Source organism: Phascolarctos cinereus, unplaced genomic scaffold (genome assembly GCF_003287225.1).
Source record: "Phascolarctos cinereus isolate Bilbo 61053 unplaced genomic scaffold, phaCin_HiC Scaffold_3;HRSCAF=262, whole genome shotgun sequence".
NCBI lineage: Eukaryota > Metazoa > Chordata > Mammalia > Diprotodontia > Phascolarctidae > Phascolarctos > Phascolarctos cinereus.
Window position 1 is genome coordinate 154,485,758 of NW_027555736.1, and position 26,327 is coordinate 154,512,084.

A 26,327-nucleotide genomic window follows, 5' to 3' on the forward strand; every position below is an offset into this window, starting at 1 on the left:
AGTAGTTACATTGGGTTCTCTGATTTAGGGAGCATTAAATTGCTATAGAGATGAATTAAATGGGCAGAGAACATTTTACTCTAAGCTCCGTAAGGTTAGCAATCAGTGTTTTCTACTGATTAGGGCTTAATGTATGTTTATTGATTGATAACTGATTATGTGAAGAGAGAAGGATATATAGTCTAGCAGCTGATATTTTAAAAGCGCTGAGGCTTTTATACATATGTTCAAACATGTAGTCAGCGGGTTAACCTCTCTCTTTATCAAAATATTACCTCAGAATAAGGCTCATCATTTCCTTTATCCCTATTAAACAGTCCTTAGAGTGACCATCTAGTTCTTATGCCTTTTTTTTTTAAAGGTTGATAAAGGTGTTCAGTTTAGCTAGATTATATGGCCATGATACTTGAAAGAATTTGAGTTCTCATCTGTGAAAACATTTCCTCCATTTGTGCAAAGCACATTTCATCTGTGCCATCTCATAACATACATTTCCTGTCTATGTTTTTTGCATAAAGGATTTAACACTGGAGATCTTTTTCCAGGTCTTTTTATGTTTTGTAGATATTCAGATAAAACTTGGACTAAACATGTTATCTCTTGGCCAGTCAACTTTCTTTTCCAATTGTCGTGGATAATGTGTTTTATCCTTCAGAGCAAGTTGTCTTTGGTAAACCTCATCCTATTTATACTCATCATTTTTCCATTGTCCTTTGGTCACCTGCAACTTTTATTCTTCAGAAATAATTTGTTCCTTGATTTCCTACATTAGGACATACTCCTTCACATTTCCTACTCAGCTGTGGTCTTTTCATTAGAAACCATTGAAAGTCCTTTATTCCATTAAACATCCATTTTGTTTCCCTCAAGGATTATACTAAGCTTTGCAGGGTAAGTTATTCTTGGTTATAAACCTTTTATCTTTTGTCTTTTGGAGTATTGTATTCTAAGGTCTTTATGCTTGCAAGGGCTTTACCATGGATTTCTGACCAGCCTGTGAAACTATGTAGAATCCTCTGCCCATGCTGCCTCTGGATACAGAGGCTGCATGTATTTCTATCTCCTCTTACGATTGGGCCACTTGCCTACACTGACTCTGGCTTTTCTGGCAGTTCCTTTGCTTTTGTTGTCTCTGGCTGACTTTTTGTGGAGCTCTAGGGTAGAAAAAGTTACTTAGTAGAATTTCTCATTGGATTTTTTGATGGTTATTTGGCCAGGTATAATTTCTAACTTTTACCTGGAATGGATATAGTAGAGATGATCTACCTTCCTAATGTCATTTTTACGTAGTTTAAACGTCTCTTAAAAAATGGTGATGGTCATCATTTTAAAATTTTATCCATTTCTGATTTTTAAATGTCAACAGATTCATTTACATAGGTTTGGTTGAATTTATTTGAAGTGCATTTAGCATGTTTCATCTTTATCCTTCTGATTTGTTAATTATCATGAGCTGTATTATAATTAGTTGGTAGTCCAGTAGCACACAGCTACTTTCAGATGTAACTCCCATGTCAGTAACCAGATTATAGCTGTACAAAAAATGTTTGGGCTGGCATGGGCCCTGCCCACGTAGTATTATTTTTCAAGTGTTCCATGATTTGCTAGGCAAACATTGCTTTAGATATACCTTTCTAGCTTATATAGAGAGTCAAAAATACCTTTGGCTTTCATGTAACAATCAAAGTAGAACCCAGTAAAAGTGGTAAGAGTTAGAGGTTAGTTTAAGATATGGTGGAAGATGAGAGGAACTAGAAGGAACTTTTTCTTTGGGCATCCAGGGAAGGAAAAATATAGCTCATTAAGTCAGAGGGTTGTTGAACTTAGAGAGATTCTGACCATATACTCATGCTCTCTGAATCTACTCTTGATTAAGAGTGGAAGTGGATTGAAACTACAAGGAGAATTTAAACTTTTCAAAGCTTCAGAGGAAGAGGACTCTGTTAGGATTAGAAAGTATTTGGGTGGCTATATATCAGCACTAAAAATTGAAAGACTGACTTTTCAGTTGAATAAAGCCATGCTCTGTATTTATTACACATACCTGTAATTTCTTATAGTGAATATCCTTATAATTGTTAATAAATAGTAGCCTAGATTTTGTTAATCAGTAAGATTATCCAGAGCATATTTGGTTTAAGATGGGAGAGCTAGATTGCTGAGGCAGAAGCTAGAGTGTCTATAAATAAGACCCCCCCAGTCCCTTCTTGAAGGCAAGGAACTCATAGGCCAATTTAGATAAGTATTTTTAAAGTGGTTCTGTATGCTGCTTGTACAAAACCAGTGACAGAGTCTTAACCTGGTCTCACAAGATGCTAAATTTCAATGGTATGGGTACTCTACCACCAATATCAATGAGTACTTTAATAGAGTTGCCAGTTACATGGCCTGTGGGCTGTATGCAGTCTACAGCATTCCCCTGTGCAGCAGGAGCCAGATTAAAATGTAATTGGGAAATATTTAACAAAATAAATAAAAATGCAATAAAACAGATATTATTAGTATACAGCTTTCAAAATTGGCATGCAGTCCAAAGGAATCCTTATATACAAGTTTAGTAGCCTCTATTTCTGAATTTGATACTAAGTGCTATAGTAAATATATTTTCATGGGTTACTGCATCTAAAAAAAAAATTATCACCTGATATGTATTTTGGTTATATCTCTCCCCAAAATTAGTTAGACTGACTTTGGATTTAAAGTTCTAGCTTTGGCAACTAGGCTATTCTCACATAGCCTTTAAAAGCTGGGATCATTCTATGTCACCATGAGGCATCGAGGTTTGACTTTAGTGGAGAGATCATAGCATTATAGAATTGTGGATTTAGAACTAAACGAGACTTTAGTGGCCATCTATTCTAGTTCCTTCATTTTACAGGTGAGGAAACTGTCCTAGAGAATTTGAGTGATTTGCCTAGAGTCATACATATGAAATTTGAGCCCAGCTCCTCTTGACTCCAAATCCATTGATATTTCTCTACTGTATCACACTAAAGTCAGTTGAGAAACTTAATGTGACTTCAGTTTTAATTGTTTATTTAAATTATTTTCCTATTTAGATAAACACAACTGCTGATGAGAAAGACTCGACAAATCCTTTCCGCTTTCCTAATATTGGTGTGGAGAAGTTCCTGGAGTTGAACTCTGAACAAAATCATGATGACTACTGTTTGGCCTATGTCTTCACAGATCGAGACTTTGATGATGGTGTTTTAGGTCTGGCTTGGGTTGGAGCACCTTCAGGTAGCTTACCTATTTCTTTGATTTTTAAAATGTAATTTGGATTATATGGATTAGGCAGTATTCGTAAACATTGTGTAAGTTAAATTAGTAAAAAAAAGTGTTGTTTCACAATCATTTCCAAAATACAGATGTTTACGTGCATTGCTTTTCATTTGCTTAGGAAAACAACATTTCCTCATTCTCCTAGTTGTTAATGACATACCCACGCTCCCAAATCACATAATATTTATTTTCTACAGATCTTGTTATTTGTCACAAACACAGTGTTTTCCTCCTCTGCCCACCTTCACCCTGACAAATAAAATAAGGGTCTTTGAGGATGTCTCACTTTTGTATTTGCATTTTGTATTTCTGTTTGTAGCACACAGCCTGGCACATAGTAGGCACTTAGTAAGTACTTGCTGGTTAGTCAGTTAAATATATATTTTTATTATTTAATGATTTTATATTTGCTCTAGAAACAAAGAAACTGAGAACTGGAAGAGAACTTGAGTAGTATTTAGTATTTGGTCAATATCGAAATCATTGATTATATAATTTACAGCAAAAGTGGAGAAGCTCTACAGGCACTTAAAACAAGACTTGGAGTTGACTGTGGCATAGATCATGAGCTTTTTATTGCAAAATTCAGACTAAAATTGAAGAAAGTAGGGAAAACCATTGAACTGTGTAGATATGACCTAAATAACATCCCTTACAAATATGAAGTAGAAGTGATTAATAGATTTAAGGAATTAGATCTGGTAGATAGAGTGCCTGAAGAATTATGGACCAGTGTTTGCAATTCTGTGCTAGAGGAAGCAATAAAAAAAATCCCAAAGAAAAAGAAGAGCAAGAAAGCAAAATGGCTGTCTGATGAAGCTTTACAAACAGCTGAAGAAAGAAGGAAAATGAAAGATGTACCCAACTGAAGGCAGAATTCCAGAGAATAGCAAGGAGAAGTTTTCTTAAGTGAGCAGTGCAGAGAAATATAAGAAAACAGTAGCATGAGAAAGACAAGAAATCTCTTTAAGAAAATGAGAGATGTCAAGGTAACATTTCGTGCAAAAATGGGTATGAGAAAAGACAAAAATGATAGGGGCTTGAGATTAAGAAGAGGTAGTAAGAGTACACAGAAAGATCTTAACATCACCGATAGCTACAGTGATGTGGTCACTGATCTAGAGACAGACATTCTGGAGAATGAAGTCAAGTGGGCCTTAGGAAGCATTGCTAACAAGGTTAGTGGAGGTGACAGAATGGCAGATGAGCCATCTAAAGTCCTAAAAGATAATGCTTTTAAAGTGCTGCGTTCAATATGCCTGCAACTTTGGAAAAACTGAACAGTGGCCATTGGATAGGAAAAGATCAGTGTATGTCCCAGTCCTAAAGAAAGGCAATGACAAAGATTGTTCAAGTCAGTGAACAGTTGCACTCATTTCACACACTAGCAAGATTATGCTTAAGATTCTGCAAGCTAGTCTTTAGCAACACGTGAACTGAGAATGACCAGAAAAGCAGATTGGATTTCGAAGGGGCAGGAACTAGAGACCAACTTGGAAACATTTACTGGCTTATGGAGAAAGCAAGGAAGTTCCAGAAAAACATCTACTTCTCTTTCATTGACTACACGAAAGCCTTTGACTGTGTAGATCACAAAAAAAAAGTGGCAAATTCTCAAACAGATGAGAATGGCAGATCATCTTATTTGTCCACTGAGGAACCTGTGTGTGGGTCAGGAAGCAGCAGTTAGAACCAAATATGGAACAACTGATTGGTCTAAGATTGGGAAAGGAATACAACAGGGCTATGTATTGTCACGTTATTTAGGTATGCAGAGTATTATGTGACTGTATAATAAAATGTATGCAATACTATGATATAAAATCCAGGCTAGACGAATCAAAATCCGGAATTAAGGTTGCCAGGAGAAATTCAACAGTCTCAGATATGCAGATGATACTACTCTGATGGCACAAAGTGAGCAAGAACTAAAAAGCCTCTTGATGAGTGTGAAAGAGGTAGAGTGTAAAAGGTGACCTGACCTAAAGCTTAACATCAAAAACACTATGATCTTGGCAACTGGTCCCATCGCTTCCTGACAAATAGAGGGAGAAGGAATGGAAACAGTGTCAGATTTTATGTTCTTGGGCTAAAAGAGAAGTGCAGATGGTGACTGCAGCTATGAAATTAAAAGATGCTTGCTCCTTGAAAGGAAAGCTATGGCAAATCTGGACAGCATACTAAAAAGCGGAGACATCACCTTCCTGACAGACATCTGTATAGTCAAAGCTATGGTTTTTCTTGTAGTAATATATGGCTGTGAGAGTTGGACTGTGAGGAAAGCTGAGTGCTGCAGAATTGATGCTTTTGAGTTGTGGTGCTGGAGAGAAGACTTTTGAGACTCCCTTGGACAGTAAGGAGATCAAATCAATCAATTCTTAAAGAAATTAATTTAGGCTATTCATTAGAAAGTCAAATACTGAAGCTGGGGCTTAAATACTTTGGCTACATAATGAGAAGACAGACTAATTGGAAAAGACTGATGTTGGGAAGGATTGAAGGAAAAGGAGAAAGGGACAGCAGAGTACGACATGGATGCTGTCATGGAAGCAACAAACATGAGCTTGGACAGACTTTGGGAGATGGTGGAGGATGGAAGGGCCTGGTGTTCTATGGTCCACAGAATTGTGAAAAGTTGGAAATAACAACAATCCAATTTACTTTCTTTGCAAATATATACGTAACCCCTTTCTTACCATGTCAGTGCAAAAAGAAATAATTTTGTGGTTGAAATTTGATGGACAGCATATTTTTGATTTAGGTACTATAGGTTTGTGTTGTATTCTTTGAATTTTTTCTGACGTTTTCCTTCATGCAGGACTAATTACCGTATTTCAGCACATAGTTGTTGCAGATTTAATGCTGTTTTTGCAAAAGTGGGATGCAACCATTATGTGGAGCTTTTTAAAAATTAATAATTTTGCTGGTATTACTTAAAAATGATTTGTTACTAAACTGTCTTTGGCTCAAGATTAGAATGTATGGATACTCGTGAATATACATTAAAATGGGATACTGACAATATGGGTGCGCTGAGAATTCTAGTCTCGCAACGTGCAAGAGATAAATGCGTATCCATATGCCACCAGTGAATACATTGCTGCTCTGTTTACCTTTTAAGCAGCATGATGAGCAGAATTATGCCTTGCGATGATTACGCGATGAAAGATTTTAAACCAATTTTGGGACTGGGGGCGGAGGGAGGAGCAGGGTACAGCGGTTATGTGGTTGTGAGCAGTATGTGGTGAAATACGGTAGTCCTAACTCAATTCAATAAGTGTTTACTGATCACCTAACATGTGCAAAGCAACCAACCATGCCACTATCCTGTTAAAATCTCCAGTGCCTTTACTATAAACTTCTCAGGCTGGCATTTAGCTTTCCATTATCTGACTGCCTACTACTTTTGTAGATTTAGTTATTACTACCACACCTTTTTGTACTATATGTTCCAGCCAAATTGGAATACTGGTAGTTGTTCCACAATCCTGGCCTGCACTATCTACTTCTGTGTATTAAGGAAGGCCCTCATTCATGCCTGCAGTGCACTGCTTCTTCACCCTTCCCTGTTGAAATTATTATTCTCTTTATTGAAAACCTAGATCGAGTGCTACTTTAGTGGAGTATTTCCTGACCACCCCAACCTCCACCTCCACTAGCAATCTCACCTTCCCCCAGCAACCATCCCATCCCATGTCTGTTCTTCAGATTTTCTTACAAGCATTTTTCTAGGTTTCTCCTTTGCCTCATTGCATGCAAACTTATGTTATTAAAATTCTTTTCTTTTAGATTGTAAGGTCTTTGAGCTTATCCTGTTCCTTTTTTATAAAATCCCCAGTACTCTATATAGTGGGCACTCAATAAATGTGACTTGAAAATAGAATTTAAATTAATTCATCATTTAATCAATTAAATTATTTAATTCATTTCTTTCAGATTTGTATATATAGGATACAGAGATAAGAATACCATTTTTATTAAGAAGTTCATGGTTCTGGGATACTAGCCTGCTCTTATCTACTACTTAACTTCTTTACAGTGCTTACACTTTCTTGTTAAAATACCAGGATTGATCTAGAAAACAATCACATACTATATTCTTAGATATGTAGCAGCTTTGCAGATATGTTTTTAAAATCCCAAGACATACAAATTACTTCCTGCTTATCAATTTTCAATTAGTGTTTTTGAGAAGATACAGTGAAATATTAAAGCCTAAAGAAGTACAGAACCTAACCACATGATCTCATTCCTTCCATTCTAAATCCTGGTCTCATTGATTTCAAATTTTGGAGTTGTATACTTGTGAGTGCTAATGTTCCTATGTGTATTTACGTTAAAGAATTCTATACAAACAGAGAGGATGCTTTGAAACTATAGTAATTGGCGCAGTGTCCAATAAATTAATTAAATTAAAGTCAGATATACTTTTTGCCCTTTTGTATTCTTTATTTTTATCTTTGAATGTGTAATGAATCTTAATTTTATAAAATGAATAATTATTGAACTTGAGTTATGAGTATTTATTACTGGAGTATGATTCATTTGTGTATCATGTTTCTATATAAGTAGTATTTTTACTTTTATATAGTTAATTAAAACTGGTACTAATAGATTACTAAAATTAGTTTGTAGTTTATCAATTTTATATTTGTTTTTTGCCTATTTAATAAGAGCTGGTATCTGAAGTACATGATACATTCTTATCTAACAATAGTAATTAAAATTGACATATGTTTAAAGAAATTAAATAGTAAAGTAGTAACAAATTCTTTATTTCAGAATAATGTTCTCAAAACTAAGTATACCCTTGCCTGAAATTAGAAGAAATACTTTTAAATAAATAAAAAAGTATACATTTTAAAACCTGATTAGAGCATGCTTTTTTGACAACTATGTATTTACTATTTTCTCTTTAACTGAAAAGATTTACAGTTTGGAGTCTTCTATGCTTAATTCAAGTTTTGACAGTTCTGTGCATCGGACCACTTTGCATTTCACAAATCTTCACTCAGGCAGGATATTTATTGATTTATTATATGCTTAAAGCACTTGACATTTTAACTTAATGTGTTATTGTGAATACAACAATATTGTTTGTAAGTTTCAATATTATTATTATCATGGTCCTCATGTGGAAAAAAATAATCAGGCAAAGAAGAATATTAAATAGGCTTTCTGAGTTATTTTTGCTTATAAATACTTCTAAGGGATATATATGATTGGATTGGTCTAGTAACCCAGTATATATAATACCCCTATTTTTGAAACATAAACTCCACTACTTGAACTACTGTTTCTAGAGTTGTATGACAGGATGAAAACCTACATGTATTTCAGTTTATACATTTAGTTTAATTTCCTTAAAGCAAACTAATACCTTTATCTTGTAGATCCGGTCAAGCAATTTAAAATTTTATTTCATAAATATTTCCTAGTGCATAGTTCATGGAAGTAGAAGGAAGTTTTATATTGTAATATCTTTCTCTTTTTATAGTTCTATCAAAGATTTGTCATGTTTTTTAAAGAATAGGAATTTTTTAATGGCACCGTGAAGTCATGGTCTGTTAGTGCATATAGAAAATTATTTCCAAATGGCTTGATGGATCAGTTAGGATATTTTAAAAGGTGAATTAATTACATTTCTTTAGAAACTATGTATGAATACCTTTCTAACATTTATGCAGATGTAAAGTGTTTTAAATGGTATAATAAATTTTAAAAAGAGGAAACAATTTCTAAAATGTGTAATATGTGAAGTGTTCCTTTATAAATGAATTTCTTCTTAACCTTTGGTTTTTAAAATTTTTTTATTTTGGTTTCTCATAAGTCCAATTATAAATATTACTTTTATCAGCAGTTTCATTAAGTAAGCTTCATAGTATATGAAGTATGCTTGAATATACTAATATGTATTCTAGCTTTTATATGTAGTTAAATTTTCTAGGGCAAATTTGAAAAAAATCATATGTTAGTCCTATGTAGCATTATATATTTCTTTCAAGGACAACAAACTACATATTGTATCACTACCATTATTGGCTTTTTCAAAATCACGAGAAGGCTCCTTGGTTCTCATTGAATCCACGCTTTGAATTTGCCTTACAAAACCATAAATATAAAAAGGAACATATAAAGCATAGCTTTGAATAAATGTGAACATTTCAACATTAAATTAAATTAAGAGGAGAGGAGAGAAAATGACAAAAATGAAATCAAGAAAGGGAATTGAGATTTGAAAAAATACAGTGTTCTGTATTTAAAGTTAATAATTTTTCAGTGATTATGTATTCCAGCAACAATAAAAAAGCAGAGATGGGGCAAGCTGATTGCTCTTAAAAATTTCTTTATATGTACTACTAAAACTTCATATTAGATGGAATTTACTATTCCTGACAGAAAGAAAAGGGTCATTTGACACGTTGAGGACCTGGTGGAATTTCAGAGTCAAAAAATGCAATTGGTGTAATTTAATACAACTTTTTTTACAGTGACTTTTTTGGAGTAAGGAAAAGATAACTAATTTTGTTACTTTTTCTTCATAATTAGGAAGCTCTGGAGGAATATGTGAAAAAAGTAAGCTGTATTCAGATGGTAAAAAGAAATCCTTAAATACTGGCATCATCACTGTCCAGAACTATGGATCTCATGTCCCACCGAAAGTTTCTCATATTACTTTTGCTCATGAGGTTGGACACAACTTTGGTTCTCCTGTGAGTACTGCTTGCTTATCAATTTTTCTTATTGAATTTATATGACCTGTTATTAAACTTAATACTGGCAAGGTGATGATATAATCTTTTAAAAAATAAATCTGTACAAAACTCAAGTGACAGTATATTAAAGGGTAAAATATTGGAACAGAAATTTACAGTTAGAATAGACCTTCATCTAATCCAACTCCTTTATTTTATAAATGGAGGATATCAGGCCCAAAAAGTGAATTCAGGGGAGGCATGACTAGATCACAGTTAATCTGAAAAAGATTGGGGGGAGTGGGGAGGATAATGAACTGCAAGGCTGTTATGAGTTAGTGCAAGGTGACATTCAAAAACAGTAGATATAGGAAATATATTTTTGGAATTTTAATAAGATAAATAAAATTTATAGATTTGTAAAATTGTCAAAATGAGATTTACTGACATCTGGATTTTAAAGGGTGGCAAACTATTTAGTGTACATTGTCTCATGCAGTCCTCATTAAAAACTCTGAGACATGTAGTCACTAAAGGAATTTATGATCCCTGTTTAATAAATGAGAACATTGACCCTCAGATTAGGTGAATTGCTTCTGGTCACACAGCTAGTAAATGTCAGAGGCAGCATTTGAACCCAAATCTTCCTGGTTCTAAGACTTTCTGTCTGCTATGCCATGCTATTGTCAGAGGCAGCATTTGAACCCAGATCTTCCTGGTTCTAAGACTTTCTGTCTGCTATGCCATGCTATTTTTTTTTAAACTTTTAATTTAGTATGTTTATTTGGGATGAGAGGGCTGGCCTTGGAGTCAGGAAGGCCTGATGTCCACTGACTGTGTGACCATAGGCAAAGCACAACTGCTGAGTGCCCTTGGGTCGCTTCCTTTTTTTTTTAATTTTATTTTTTAAAAATTTTATTAATTTATTTTGATTTATCAACAATCACTTCCATATGCTTTTAAGTTGAAAATTTTTCTCCCCCTTCCTCCCCACCACCCTCCCCAAGACAGCGCACAATCTGATATAGGCTTTACATTTACATTCCTATTAAACATATTTTCACATTCGTGAAGTTGTAAGTAAAAATTAAAACCAATATAGGAGGAACCATCAGAAAGATGAAACAAAACTCAACAGAAGGTAAAAGTAAGTGATAGTGATTCGACTTCCGTAGTTCTTTCTTTCGATGTGGACAGCATTTTCCATCCCAAGGCCTCTGGAGATGTCTTAGATCTTTGTAATGCTGAGAAGGGTTCAGTTTAACAATATCATTAGTTCCTTTGATATTCTGGACCTTTTGTTTTTCCAAATGAATCTTGTTATTATTTTTTCTAACTCTATAAAATAATTTTTTGGTAGTTTGGTATATGCCATGCTATTTTCATAAGAACAAATCAGTAAGCATTATGTATCTTAAATTGTCATTTTAAAAATTGAATTTAAAGACTTACTTTTTTTCTTTAGTAAAATAAACCCTTCCAGTTTCTTCCAAATTTGTCAATTGTAAATATATTGAATTCTGAAGCTAGAAAGGACCTTTAAGTATTATCATTAATCAAATAAAGGAAAATTTCTGTCCCTCAGATCTGGCCACAAGCGAGACTTAATTTGGCCTTGGCATTGTTGTGGCCTTTGTTACTTTTGTTTCTTCTCTTTATAAGTAGATTCTTGAAAGGTAAAGTTCTGTGAACAATGATTCCCTAGGTTATTTTGTTTTAGAGGTTTGTGATGAGAAGGGAGAGTAATTATTGAACTTTAACCTAGGTAATTTAAAGAATTTGAGAAAATTTGCTTCCCCTCTCTCTTTCCCCTTTCTCTTTTTCCTTACCCATTTCCCTTTTTCTCTTCTCTTCCTTGCTTGCTTTTCCCTTTCCCTTCCCCCATTTTTTCCCTACCTTTTTCATTCTCCTGTCCATTGTAGAAAAAATGTTATCTTTCCTATTTCTTGAACTCCTCCAAAATAGGCAATTCCATGGCTTACTCTAGTGAAAAATCAACTGATTGGGGGAATAAAATCTAATAAATTATTATTTTTTTTTACTCTTTGATATGTATAACATAGAAGTCTTATTTTACAGCATGATTCTGGAACAGAATGTACTCCAGGAGAATCTAAGAATTTAGGACAGAAAGAAAATGGCAATTATATCATGTATGCAAGAGCTACATCTGGGGACAAGCTTAACAACAATAAATTTTCACTCTGTAGCATTCGAAACATAAGCCAAGTTCTTGAAAAGAAGAGAAATAATTGTTTTGTCGGTATGTATATACCATGTTGGAGTGAAAGGATGGTGATAATTTTCAACTTCATATTTCACTAGTGTGAATGACTGTAGTTTACTGATACAGATCATGGATTTATTTCTCTTAGGGCATTGTCTTGGAACACTGTGGTTAAGTGATTTGCCCTGGAAAAAATGGCTAGAAATTATCAGAGACAGACTTAACTCCCAGGCCAGCTCTCTATCTACTATGCCTCTCCCTCGTGTCATAAAAGGTTTTAATTGTCAAAATAAATTCAGGATTCCAAGTTGGCTAACATATTCACACTACTGAAGGAATTGAACTACATTGAAATTGGCTTTTTTTATTGATATCAGAAGATATAAAAAGTTACAATAAAATTGAAAGACCCAAGATTCTTAGTGAAGAGGGAAATAAAATCAGAGTTGGTTTTATCATGTGACCAAAGACCACAAGAATCTCTGTATACAGATCATCTTATCTCAGTGCTTAGGATAAACTTAAGAGACTGTTGTAAAAAGGAGCATGATCTATTGCAGGGGATAGGATTAGGGACTAGACCTCTGATTTTATCTAGTGGTCTCCTACCAGTGTAGGTAAGCACCTTTTCTGTACTTGTAGACTTAGGTAGTTGTGTAAGGCAGTGATGTCAAACTCATGTAGAGACTGGGCCACTAAACCCTACAAAAGGATCCTTGGAGGCTGCATATTGACATAGAAAATCACATGTTAACATTATGTTCTATTGTGCTTTTATTTGTTTTGATAAATATTTCTTAATTTAATTTCATTATTTTATTTTATTATGTTATGTTATTCTTTTGTGTGAGGCAGTTGGGGTTAAGTAACTTGCCCTGAGTCACACAACTAGTAAGTGTCTGAGGCTAGATTTGAACTCAGGTCCCCCTGACTCCAGGGCTAATGCTTTAATCCACTGCACCACCTAGATACCCCCCAGTTTCCTTTTAATGTGGTTTGGACCGCACTTGGAAATGTTGTGGGCTGTTTCTGGTGTGATCCACATGTTGAATACGTCTGGTCTAAGGCACTTAGAAGTTCAGTGACCTGTCCAAGGGTACATAGCCAGTATGTGTCAGAAGTAGGACTTGAACTCAGGTTGTCTTGTCTCCAAAGCCATTCCTCTATCTACTGCACCATGCTCCCTCTTTGGTTGCCTAGGAAGAAGATAAATTCTATGAGGAATTTGATCCAAAAGTCAGGCACTCCCAACTGAATGTAGAATTCCAGAGAATAGCAAGGACAGATAAGGTCTTCTTAAATGAGCATTGCAGAGAAGTAGAAGAACATTTCATGCAAAAACGGGCATGATAAAAGACAAAAGTGGTAGGGTCTTGAGATTAAAAAGAGGTGGGAAAAATATATGGAAAAACTATACAAGAAAGATCTTCACATCACCAGTAACCGTAATTATGTGGTTATTGATCTAGAGCCAGATATCCTGGAGAAAAAAGTCCATGGAATTGTGAAGAGTTGGGCACAACTGAACAACAACAAAAATCACAAAGAGTAGACCTCCTTTTGTAATATGTGAACTTTGGGCTTCTAAGAATAAACTAGAGAAATGTGTGTTTTGGTTAAGACCTTGTTTTGCTCCGTGGCAAGTGACAAAACTCACAGATCCTGTTTTAAAGATTTTGTGAATATAGTTTTATGACTACAGTCGAAGTGATTTTTGGTGCAGGTGTGTATAAACTGGAACCAAGACATAGAGATCTAACTCTCCATCATTTTAGAAATTAGTAAACTAATATCCAGGGGGATTTTGACTTGATTAAAATTTGCTCAAGTCATATGGCTAATTAGTGGCAGAGCTTAGAACAGAAATTTAGGTTTTTAAACTACTAGTTCAATGTTCTAAGTTTCTGTTGCTCACCAAAATTTTTTTACTTCCTTTAAAAAAATTCCTTGAACTATTTTTGAATTTTAAATAAAACAACTGTGTACATCATTTTGTTATTTTAATGTGAGCTATTTTTTTTTCTCAGAATCTGGCCAACCTATTTGTGGCAATGGAATGGTAGAACAAGGAGAAGAATGTGATTGTGGTTATAGTGATCAATGTAAGGATGAATGCTGCTATGATGCAAACCAACCAGAGGAAAAAAAATGCAAGTTAAAACCAGGAAAACAGTGCAGGTACACCCCAGATTGTAGTTACAAATTTAAATATATTGTTCCATGGAGCTAATTATGATAGTAATTTAAAACTAAAATTTGTAAATTTAATTTTAAAATTGTTATCTATTTCTTATTTGAGAAATGGTGAAGAATACTTGTAACTGTTACTCATATTGGTGTGGTGTATGTTTTAGAGTTGCTTGGGAAAGGCAGTTGATAGGATTCTTTACCCCAGATGGTTTCTCCTTCCTTACTATTAAAAAGTCTTTATTTTCTTTAAGTGTTGTAGATCCATGTTTACTTCTGTGTGCATCTGTTTGTATATTTGAATCATGTAATTAACCTGTTAATCAAATTACTTCAAGAATTTGTGGCAATAGACTTTTTTCTTGACATGTTATTACTATGTGTGGAACTTTGATACTTGTTTACAGTATTTAAATGTGAGCATAGACTTAGAGCTGAAAAGGACTTCAGAGGTTATCTGGTACAATCCTTTTAATTTGTAGATGAGAAAACTAAGGACCACAGAAGTCAAGTGTCTTGCTTTAGCTTAAACAGGTATTAAATAGTAGAAGAAACAGGTTTTGTACCTTCTTATGTCTCTAGCATTCTTTCCTCTTCACTGCAGTGACTAATTACTTGACTAATTGAAAAATAAAAATGAATTGCATTTCCTGTCCTAACTTTTCATTAAAGGTGGATAGATTGAAGGGGGCACATAATGCAGTGATCACAATAGTAATCTTCTATTACTAATTACAGATTTTGTAATCTGGGGTTGAAGTGAAACTTTAAATTGGTGTATTAGTGCCATATTTACTGAGAAATAGATTTTTCTACACTTATTATTTAGCAAAATTGTGTATTAGTACCATATTAAGTAGACAACTGGCATTGAAATGGATTATATATTTCATTATTTCAAAAAAAATGTTTCCTCAGCCCAAGTCAAGGTCCTTGTTGTACTGCACAATGTAATTTCAAGTCAAAGTCTGAGAAGTGTCGGGATGATTCTGATTGTGCAAAAGAAGGCATATGTAATGGTGTTAAAGCTCTCTGCCCAGCATCTGACCCTAAACCAAATTTCACAGATTGTAATAGACATACACAAGTTTGCATCAATGGGGTAAGTTTTACATGTGATTTATGATACTTTGACTTAGTTTTCTCAAACTTCCCTTTGGAAAGTAGACAAGTACTTATAATTAGTATGGTTGGTTTTTAGGTATGTTGATTGCAGAACTATATAGGGTAATTAATCTTGTTCTCTTGGGCAGAAGGATATGTTTTTCCTTTTTTAATCTCTATAATCAATCTACTAAATATACCACTTAACACATTTCCCAGGTTAAAGGAGATAGCTTTTTTTGGGGGGGGTGAGGCAATGGGGTTAAGTGACTTGCCCACAGCTAGTAAGTTTCAAGTGTCTGAGGCTGGATTTGAACTCAGGTCCTCCTGACTCCAAAGCTGGAACTCTAGCTACCGTGCCACCTAGCTGCCCCAAAGGGCATAATTTTTAAAATATACTTTTAAGCATTCATGTTTTTTAAAATTTTGAGTTGTAAATTCTTTCCTTTCTAACCCCTCCACACTCATTGAAAAGTCAAACAGTCTATCAGGTATACATGGGAAGCCATACAAAACACATTTATGTACTAGCCATGTTGGCACATCCTCCCTCCTCCTCCAAACGATAACAAACAACAACAAAACAAGAAAAATAAGGTATGCTTCAGTCTGCACTCAGAGTTCATCAGTTCTCTCTCTGGAGGTAGACTAGCATCTTTCATCATATGTCTTTTGGAACTGTCTTAGATTATTTGATTGGAGTAGCTAAGTCTTTCAGAATTGATCAGCATAACAGTATTGTTACTTTGCACATTGTTCTAGTTTTGTTCACTTTACTTTGTATCAGCTTATAAAAGTCTTCTTAGATTTTCCTGAAACTATCTCCCTTGTCATTTCTTACAGCACAATAATATTTCTTCACAAACATATGCCACAACTTGTTCGACCATTCCCCAGTTGATGGGCATCAAGGGGAAACTTTTTTTTTTTGTCTAGGCAGTGCCTTGACCAGGGTCAGACGGCTAGTAAGTGTCAGGTGTTTGGCCTGAGGCCAAATTTGAACTCAGGTCCTCCTTACTTCAGGGTCAGTGTTCTATCCACTGTGCCACCTAGCTGCCTCAAGGGGAAAATATTTTAATACCTAATAGTGAAACATGCGTCACCATTATCTCTCATATTTAGAAATCATAATGCTTTTCTGGCAAAATTTCAGGGGTTTTTTGTGTGTAAGGTTAATTTTCTGAGCAGTTAAGCAGAATTAAGAAACACAGCTACTACATACACAGTTTTCCAAATATATATTTATCTACTTTCTTTACTGAGTATAGAGAAATATGTTTTATTATCTGTTCACTGGGGCAAAGATCTTTAAAATTAAGATTTCAGCTGTCTTTTCAGTGTTCTTTTCTTTAGTGTGGTCACTGTGAATATTGTGTTCTTGGTTCTGCTTTTTTCATTCCTTATTCATTCATACAAATCTGTGTTTTCTTGAATTCCTTATTCACCATTTCTCCTAGTGCAATAGTGTTCCATTTGTATTCTGCAGTTTGTTAGACAATTTCCCAATCAACAGGCTTCCATTTTATTTCCAGTTCATTGCTACCCATAAAAAACACTGTTAAGAATATTGTGTTATATATGTGGCTTTTCTGTCTTTGACCTCCTTGGAGCATATACTCAGAAGTAGAACTGGTGGATCGAAAAGAATGCATGGTTTAGTGACTTTTCTCATAATTCCGAATTGGTTGCTAGAATGATTAGATCAGTTCATAGCTTCACTAACATTTTAGAAGTATACCTGTCTTCCTATAGCCCTTCCAACATTGATCATTTCCATCTTTTATCATCTCTGCCAATTCACTCGTTGTAAGATAACACTTTAGAGTTGTTTCAATTTACATTTCCTTTTTTGAATGAATAAATATTGAATGATAATAGCATTACTTAAGCATTGTAAGTTGTGACAAGCACTTTAATATTTGGGGGATGATTCACACTTTTTTTTATGCATGGTTGTTTTCAGATGAAAGTTGTTGATATCCTTTGACCGTTTATCTATTATGGAATGGCTTTCAGTTATTTTTGGTCAATTTTATATGTAAATATGTATATAAATATAGGTTTATGTATGCATACATATCTTAGATATCATGTGTCTTAGATATTTGATGAAGTCACATTGAATTTCTTCCTGAAAAGCCCTTTATTTTATGTAATCTCTATTGTCTATTTTCTCTCTGATGATCTCCTTTATTCTTTTTTGGTTAAAAATTTTCCCCTAGCCAGGGTTGTGCCAGGTGCTTCCTTCTGTTTTCCTCAATTTTTTTTTATGGTGTGGCCTTTTCTATTTAGGGTACATAGCTCATGAGGAAGTGTTATGTCTTTAAAGCCCTTTACAACCTTCCCCCAACCAGTTTTTCTAGCCTTACGGGACATTACTTCCTCTTTGCAATCCAACCAAATCAATCTTTTCTCAGTTTCCTAGACACTATTTTTGTGTTGGTCCTTCCTCCTTTCCTGGATTGCACCACTTCTTCACTGTAATCCCAACTTTAAGCTTTTAAAGTCCTTACTGTTTGGCCCCAATCTGTTATTCAGTCTCATTGAATATTAGGCCCCTTACCACAATCTGAGATAGAACCAAACTTGTCTTCTCTTTGTTCTTCACATACAACATTCCATCTCTTGTCTGTACCCACCTTTGTACTGGCTATTTGCCATGTCAGGAATGTGGTGCTTTCTTACAAATACTTTATATTGAGAGTCCCTCTTTTTGTTCAAGGCAAAGCTAAGGAACCACCTTTACATACATCTTGTCCTAATCTTACTCTCTCCCACTCCCCAAACTATTGTTGCCATCTTCTCAAACTGCCTTGTATTTAACTACTATATATTTATCTGCATTGATTCTTTTTATATTTATTCTGGTAATACTTATATATGTACTCATTGTCTTACCCATTAAAATGGAAGCTTCTTGGGAGTGATGATTGTTTTGTTCTTTGTGTTGGTATTTCCCTCTTTGTACTTCTGTCTCTTAATTATTTCCTGTTTATCCTGATTACAGCTTGTTTTTATGTATTTATTTGCCTGTTGCCTCCACATTAGATCGTGAGCTCCTTGAGAGTAGGGGCTATCTTTTGCATCCTTGTGTTTCCCCAATGTCTAGTACAGTGTACCTAATAAATGCTTGTGGATTGGTTATGATATATAATTTAAGATGCTGTTCTAATTTCTTCCAAACTGCTTTCTAGTTTGGCAGTAATTTTTTTTTTAAGTAGGAAGTCCTGCTGCCACTAGTTTGTGTTCTTGAATGTATTAAACATTCTGTTGCTATGTTTGTTTGCTTTTAGAGATCCTAAGTTCCTAAAAGCTTTGTCCATAGAACATGAGTTCTGGCAAGTCTAATATCACTTCACTTCAACAGACAAGCTGAAAGGACCCACACCATAGGCTTGACAACTTCCTGTCACTTAAGGACTGCTTAGCTGAGGTTTATTGCCAAAAAAGTTGGCTCATTGATAAGTATTTTTGGCCATAGTATCTCATTAATTTTCAGTTAAACATGGAAGGGTTGCAAGCTGCATCAGTGGATGAATACCTGCACTGATGAATTTTTTGAAGTACTGAAGTACAAACAATTTACAAAATTATTTTTTTCTTATTTCCTTTTGCTGAAGGAGTATCAATTTCCCATTGTAATGCCTGTACATTTGTCTTTCCCATTTCTGTATTCATAGTCTTTTAAGTGGTTTCTTATTCTGCATTTAATGTGGTGCTTATCCTTTCTGAAAATATCTACTTGACTTAGTTCTAGCCTTTATTTGTAGTGTTCTTTGTGAAAGACTTCTTATTTGAAACAAAATTTTTTGTTTTTACTTTTTTTCATAATAGAATGTTTAACTTTTTTATTTCTCTCACTCGCAGCAGTAAATTTTACTATGTGGACCCTAAAAATGTTTCTTTATTTTTCTCTACAATAGCAATGTGCTGGATCTATCTGTGAAAAACATGGCTTGGAGGAATGCACATGTGCTAGTTCTGATGGCAAAGATGATAAAGAATTATGCCATGTTTGCTGTATGAATAAAAGTAAGACTTTCACTTTCTAATTTATTATAATTATTCTCCTTAAGTTTCAACTTGATGAACTCTGGTAGTATTTTGACGAAGAAAAGCTGTAGTTTTAAAATGAGCCCATCTTTAAAAAATCAACTTTGATGAGTATTTTGAGTATTATATTGTAGTGATAATGGTCTCTTAAAATATTTTAAAATGATACCTTTATTATAAAAATACCATTTTGTTAGTCAATTCCATGAATCTTTAAGAATGTTTTAAATCCATGGTATCTGCTCATCAGATACTTGCTATTTTTTGACTGATTTGTTCATATTTACATATTTGTATTTCCATTAAAAATGAATGGGACAAAAACATTTCAGCCTAATTATTATTCATTTGCAAAGAATGTCTCTCTGTCTAATTAATGTCTGCAACATGCCCTAGGATTTTGTGGTCCTTTTTATTTACATAATGTGCATGGTTTTGAATTTAGTACTTTAAAAAAAGATGCATTTCATAGGCATTCAGTAAATGTTTGTTGCAAAAGAATTGATTTTTAAAAATTTAATGATTTTTAGATTGTTTTTGATACTTCGTCTTTTCTAGTGGATCCATCATCTTGTGCAAGTACAGGATCTCTGCGATGGGATAAGCACTTTAATGGTCGAACCATTACCTTGCAACCTGGATCCCCTTGTAATGATTTTAGAGGCTACTGTGATGTATTTATGCGGTGCAGATTGGTGGATGCTGATGGCCCTCTAGCTAGACTGAAAAAGGCAATTTTTAGTCCAGAGCTATATGAAAACATTGCTGAATGGATTGTGGTAAGTAGATCCTTGAGTACTTTTAAAAAATGAAACAAAAAACCTTTAATAATTTTAAATGGACCTTATAATAACTCCTTGATCATAATTTTTTGCATAGTTAATAATAGCTGTTATTATGAGGAAATAACGTGTTGACTCTTAAATATTGGTTTCACTCTGAAGAATTTTCTGATGCAGTGTAAAAATTTGAATTTTGTTTTTTTTCTGAAGTTGCTCATGTTTTGTATGCCTGTCATTTCTTTAAAATTATTATGATGATGATGATGATGGATGATGATGAACCTGATAGACAGTAGCAGACTGAATATGTCCTCATACAATGAACAGAAAAATGGAATTGTCTGTTATACCACAAATCTGTTATTTACAGCTTTTTAAAAATATTTGTTAAATTTACCATTGTAGTACTAACACTTCTGTACGTCCTCTCTCTTTGTAATTTAAAATTCTTTCATTGGTATTGCTTCCGTTCCTCTCTCCTTCCCTTCCTATGTGTTCTTTCCTTTATTCAAGAATATTAATTATTTGGGAATAATTAAACAAAATTGTAAAAGTGTTTTCTTAAAGGATACATCCTCTGGATATTTTTACTAGATCCTTCCTTTTTATTTTTTGGTGAGGCAATCGGGGTTAAGTGATTTGCCCAGAGTCACACAGTGTCAAGTGTCTGAAGCCTGATTTGAACTCAGGTTCTTCTGACTCTAAGGCTGGAGCTCTATCCACTGCACCACCTCGCTGCCCTTTAGAGCCTTTCTTTAATGTTGACATTGAACCATTAATGACTATTTTTTTTAAAATCTAGTAATGTAGCTAGCTAATGGTTCACCTAACTGTGTTATCCTTTAGCTAACATCTCTTCATCCTGTCCATAAAAACAGCATGAAAGGATGCTTTGCTAAAGTCTGAATAAACTGTGCCTGCAAAATTCTTCTGACCTACCAGATCTAGTAGCTTGGTTTTAAAAGAAAATGAGGTTAGTTTTTCGTGACACGTTTTGAATGAAACCATACTAGCTCTTTGAGATATGATCATTGTTTCATTTTCTAAATGTTTGTAAGTGCTATTTTACTAATACATTTTACAGTTTTGGAAGGAATTGATTTTAAACTCATTGACCTGTATTTTGTAGACTTCTCTCTCTTAACCTTCTTAAATTATAACAAGAATTGCCTTTTGCCAGTCATGACATACCTCTCCCCTTCTCCATAATCTTTCAGAGATCGTTGGCTCTGATTTAGCAGTCATTTCTATAAGTTATTTTAATACGTTGGGCTACATTTCATCTGTTTATGACTACTTGAACTTACCAAAGGCAGCTAGTTGGTCTTTTACTATGGCTTCCCCCACCACCATGTTATCTTGATTTTCAGTTTCTCAGTTGACATTTCTTTGTCCTTCCCAGTCCAAAGATCATTTTCTTTGGTGGAGAAAACAAAGTAAGACCTGAGCGGCTCTGCCTTCTTTTGCTCATCTGTTATCATTTTCCCATCTGTCCTGATAAGTGATCCTATACCTGCTTTGAGCTTTCTCCTTATTCCCAGTATAACTAAACAGCCATAAAATAAACACCTCTTGTTGTTCTTCACTTTGTAACCACAGCTCATTTTCAGCATTAACATTCCTAACACTCTTCTTACATCATAGTTGCACACTCTTGTATTTTTTTTCCTACCTGCCCTTGTTTTCATATTTTGTCTTTTAAAAGTTGGTCTGTTGGTTCATTGTATATACTCATATTGGTCAGTTTCTGTATTCATCCCCCTTTTCCTTTCCTTGTGGGAATTGTTCACTTTCGTGACATCAGAATTTTGTCCTTGAACTTCTAATTCCTTCTTACTTGACTCCCTTGGTAGATTTTATCAGTGTATTCATCATAGTAGACTAATGATCACCTGTAGAGAAAGGGGAAATAGGTTGAAGAGCTTGAGAAACAGATCACAAACCTGGCACAGAGGCAGATAATACTGATAGGGGAACTTCACTTATCTAGCTGTCTTTTAGGGCTTCTGCAGAAAAGTGGAGTAGCTAATTACTTCTTACCTGGTCTTAATGATAATTTCATCCTTCAAAAAGTAGAGGAAGCAATTAAGGGAACTGTAATTGTTGACCTATTTCTTAGCAATAGGAGGAATTCATTGCTAAAATAGAGACCTCAGGCACATGGTTCTGTAGCAGAGGGCATCTTAAACTTTTTCCACTCATGACCCCTTCAGTGTTTCTTAAACTGTAAGGGTCGCAACCCACAAGTCTATAGTAGGAGAGTCAGTGGAATGTACCCTCAGAGGTTACTTCTCAGTTTCCTATTTCTATTTTTTAATTTTCATTTGTTTATTTATTTATTGTTTGGCCTCTTTCAGGGATTCAGAAGCTTTGGGGTCCAGAGGAAAGTTCAAAAAGATCATCTCTGCTTCTCTGTAGCTTTCATCTCTGAATCCTTAGTTTTTTTCTAGATTCACAATGCTTACTTTCCTTTCAGTCATTCAAACAGATCTATGTCTGTTGGTCTTATTATCTCCCTCTTCTTTTAGCCATTTCTCTTTTACATGGTTTCTAGAACTTCTTACGTTTCCTATAATAGTTCTCTGGGTGTATTCCAATTTGTCAGTGCCCTTTTTCAAATATGAGGTCTAAGACTGAACAGAATAATCAACGTGACCAACACAAATTTCAGTAAGACCTTTTGGTATTCTTGGAAGGGTCATGCTATGCAAATTTCATTTATTTTCTTTTGAATTCTGGATACTATATTTCTGTTAATGTAGCATGAAATTTTGTATTACCACACCAGAATGTTGGCTCAAATTGAACTTACTTTGCAAGTAAGTTATTGTCAACCAGGTGTTAGACTTATAGAGTTAATTTGTTTTAGCATATATACCTGTCTTTACATTTATTCATATCAACTTTCATTTTGCTGGTTTCCACCTGTTATTTCAACATGTGGAGATAATTTTGAATATTGATTTGGACATCTGATATCTTAATCATTCCTACTAACTTTGTGTCACCCAAAAATTTGACAAGCTATACTACCTCAGTGTAGTTATTGATATAGATGGTGAGTGGAACATTCCTGTGGCATTAGAAATGACCCTGCTGGTTGATATATTGCCTGTTAGGCATGCAAGTTTAAACTAAGCTGCAAAATCCACCCAACTACTGTTATTTAGCCCATAATTTCTTTTTTTTTTTGTCCACAGGGTAGTCATTATAATATGCATCAGTTCTAATTTACTTGACACATTTAAATGGTTGCTGAAAATGGACTTGTTAAGTCATTAAAATATTAATTGAAGTATGATAGGAAATCTGCAAATTATAAATTTGTTTGAGTGTCATAATATAGGTTGAATGTGGCTTGCTTTAGAAATTGACCTGTTATTCAGGTCCTTTCTCTTTTCATTTTATTCCTTTTTATTCACTCTTATCCCCAAGACTGAAGGTGTGTAAAGTATCTTACATTTCTCAAAGTGCTATATAAATTTCATTTGTTATCTTTTGAATTCTGGATACTGTTAATGTAGATTTTATTTGTGTGAAATATCAGTGATTTTTTTGTTTGGATGCTTTTTAAGGTGAAGGTTAGATTTGTTTAAGAAGTTTAAATGTATAAATGTAAAAATCCAAGTGTTAATATGTGATTTTTTCATAAACAATATATGGGGTATGTTGTATTTGTTTTAACATATGTACGTGGCTTTATATTTAACCATATCAACTTTCATCTTGTTGGTTTCAGTCAGGGTTTCAACTTGTAAAGATAATTTTGAATATTGATTCTGACATCTAACATTTTAATTATTCCTACTAACTTTGTCATCTGAAAATTTGTCAAACTCTACCCTCAACGTAGTTGTTGATGAAATATTGAATGAGACATTCCTGTGGCGTGCCATTAGAGATGACTCTGAAGACTGATATTGAACCATATATCGTGATCCATGTGTCTTATACAAGTTGTGATTATAAAGTAACAAAACTCTCAAAAACAAGATGTACTAGAATTTCTACATATTCTTTGATTCTGTGATATTATTATTATTATATATAATATAGTATTATAATTATATATATGTGTGTATATATATATATATATAAAAATTATTACATACTGTGATATCCAAATGAATGTTGTTCTCTCCAGAGTTGAGTGCTTTAGGATGTTAGGCCCATGCAGCTAACTTATGAAGCACATAGCAGGTGCTTAATAAATGTTTGTTAAATGAATATATATTACCATCATTCAGAAAACTTTGAGAGCACCTCTTCTGCAGTTGCTTTTGGATCTGGGCTAAACCACATATACAAAATCAGTCTTATTACTCTGTAGTCATTATTTTTTCCTATCCCTTAAAATACTGTTTTACCTACCTTAACCACCTAAACCTTATTCACCTACCTTAGCTTCACATGACTTTTGATCAGTTAAAACGTTAAATGCTTTCTCCAAAGACAAAGATTTCCAGTATTCAGAAAAGTGCCATAAGCTTTGAAGATAATTCTAAAAAGATATTTTAGGCAAAGGCATAATATTTGGAAAATTTGTATGCTCTTACAGTGTGGCACAGTGGATAGAGTGTTGGACCTGGAGTCAGGAAGACTAATCTTTCTGAATTCAAATGTGGCCTCAGACACTTACAAGCTGTGTGATTCTGGGCAAGTCAATTAAACTTGTTTGCCTATTACTCATCTATAAAATGAGCTGGAGAAGGAAATGGAAAATCACTCCAGTGTCTCTGTTAAGAAAACCCCAAATGGGGTCACAATTCTGACACTACAGAACAACAATAGTGATTTATTGTGGAGGGAACTTGAATTTAAATGTATCAGTTCTGGGAGGAGGTGTGTATCCCAAACTAAGTACACCTGGTATTTGTTTTTCTGATGGAGAATTCATGCATGGCACTGTGTTATATGTGGATCAAAGAGGAAGGGGGAAGCAACTTTTAATTTGAATTCTTGAATAGAATATGTCATTAAGTTAACTAATTTTCCATACTTAATCATATATATTACTAATGCTGTTGAAATATGAAGAATAAACAAAATTCTCTTTAAGGAATTTTTTTTTTTTTGCTTTAGAGTATGTCTGGAAGCCATGGTTTGTGTAAAATTTATCATGTGCTTTTTATCTGGTACTCATTTCTCTGGGCAAATTACTTAACCCCTGAGGGTATTAGTTTCTTATCATGATGGAAATAGTAATCATTAAACAATTATTTACTCAGTGCCTGTTATGTGCCAAACACTGTGCTGGGCCAGTGCATGCAAATAGAAAGAATAAAACAGTTTTGTTTGTTTGTTTTGCTATGAGCTTATATTGTAATGGAGGAGGAAAGAAATTCATATAAAAATACATACAACAGAAATATAAAGTTAATTCTTGCATTAAATCTATCTGATAAAATTTTTAAATAAAACATTCCTTTAAAGGATTCTTTGCAAACTGAAATATAAATAGAAATTTATTGTTACTGTTATTGTTGGTAGTAGTAGTAAATTTCTAAGTATTTGTTTTGGAATCCAGTTCACTTTATCCATTTAATGTGAGTGTTGTCCTTTAAAAAATATCCATAGAAATGGCTACAAACTCTTTCAATATGTGCTGTTAGGATCATAGACTTAAAGTTAGAAGGGACTTCAGATGTCTTCTAGTCTCTCATTTTGAGTCATGCTTATTGTATGTTTCATAGGCAATATACTTTTTTATAATTGCTAGTCTTTTTAATTTAGAAAATAAAAACTAAGAAATGTTTTTTAAAAAAGGAAACAAAAGAAGGAAAAGTAACTTATAGATTCTAGTGTCCTGTTTTAGGGTCATGTGTTTTTTACATGTGAATAAACAATATTTTAGTATGTTTAATTCTTGCTTTGACTTCTTTATTTTCAAATTTAGACAGAAAGATCTTATTCTTCTTGAACCCTAAGGAATATTCTGTGAAGCCAGATTTTTTGGATAGCTGAGGCTTTTCAAATCCCATTAAACAATGATTT

The 26,327-nt window shown here is 34.0% G+C and overlaps 1 protein-coding gene across 2 annotated transcripts in view; it reads left to right on the top strand.

Moving 5' to 3' along the window:
• Nucleotides 1–26,327, top strand: part of ADAM10 (ADAM metallopeptidase domain 10) — a 146,696-nt gene that overhangs the window by 112,241 nt on the left and 8,128 nt on the right. For both annotated transcript variants that reach the window (XM_020981811.2, XM_020981798.2), the window contains exons 8-14: nt 3,060–3,243; nt 9,835–9,998; nt 12,060–12,243; nt 14,235–14,385; nt 15,313–15,496; nt 19,422–19,530; nt 20,110–20,330. In XM_020981811.2, the coding sequence (XP_020837470.1) occupies nt 3,060–3,243; nt 9,835–9,998; nt 12,060–12,243; nt 14,235–14,385; nt 15,313–15,496; nt 19,422–19,530; nt 20,110–20,330 (1,197 nt within the window). The remainder of the gene's footprint in view (nt 1–3,059; nt 3,244–9,834; nt 9,999–12,059; nt 12,244–14,234; nt 14,386–15,312; nt 15,497–19,421; nt 19,531–20,109; nt 20,331–26,327) is intronic.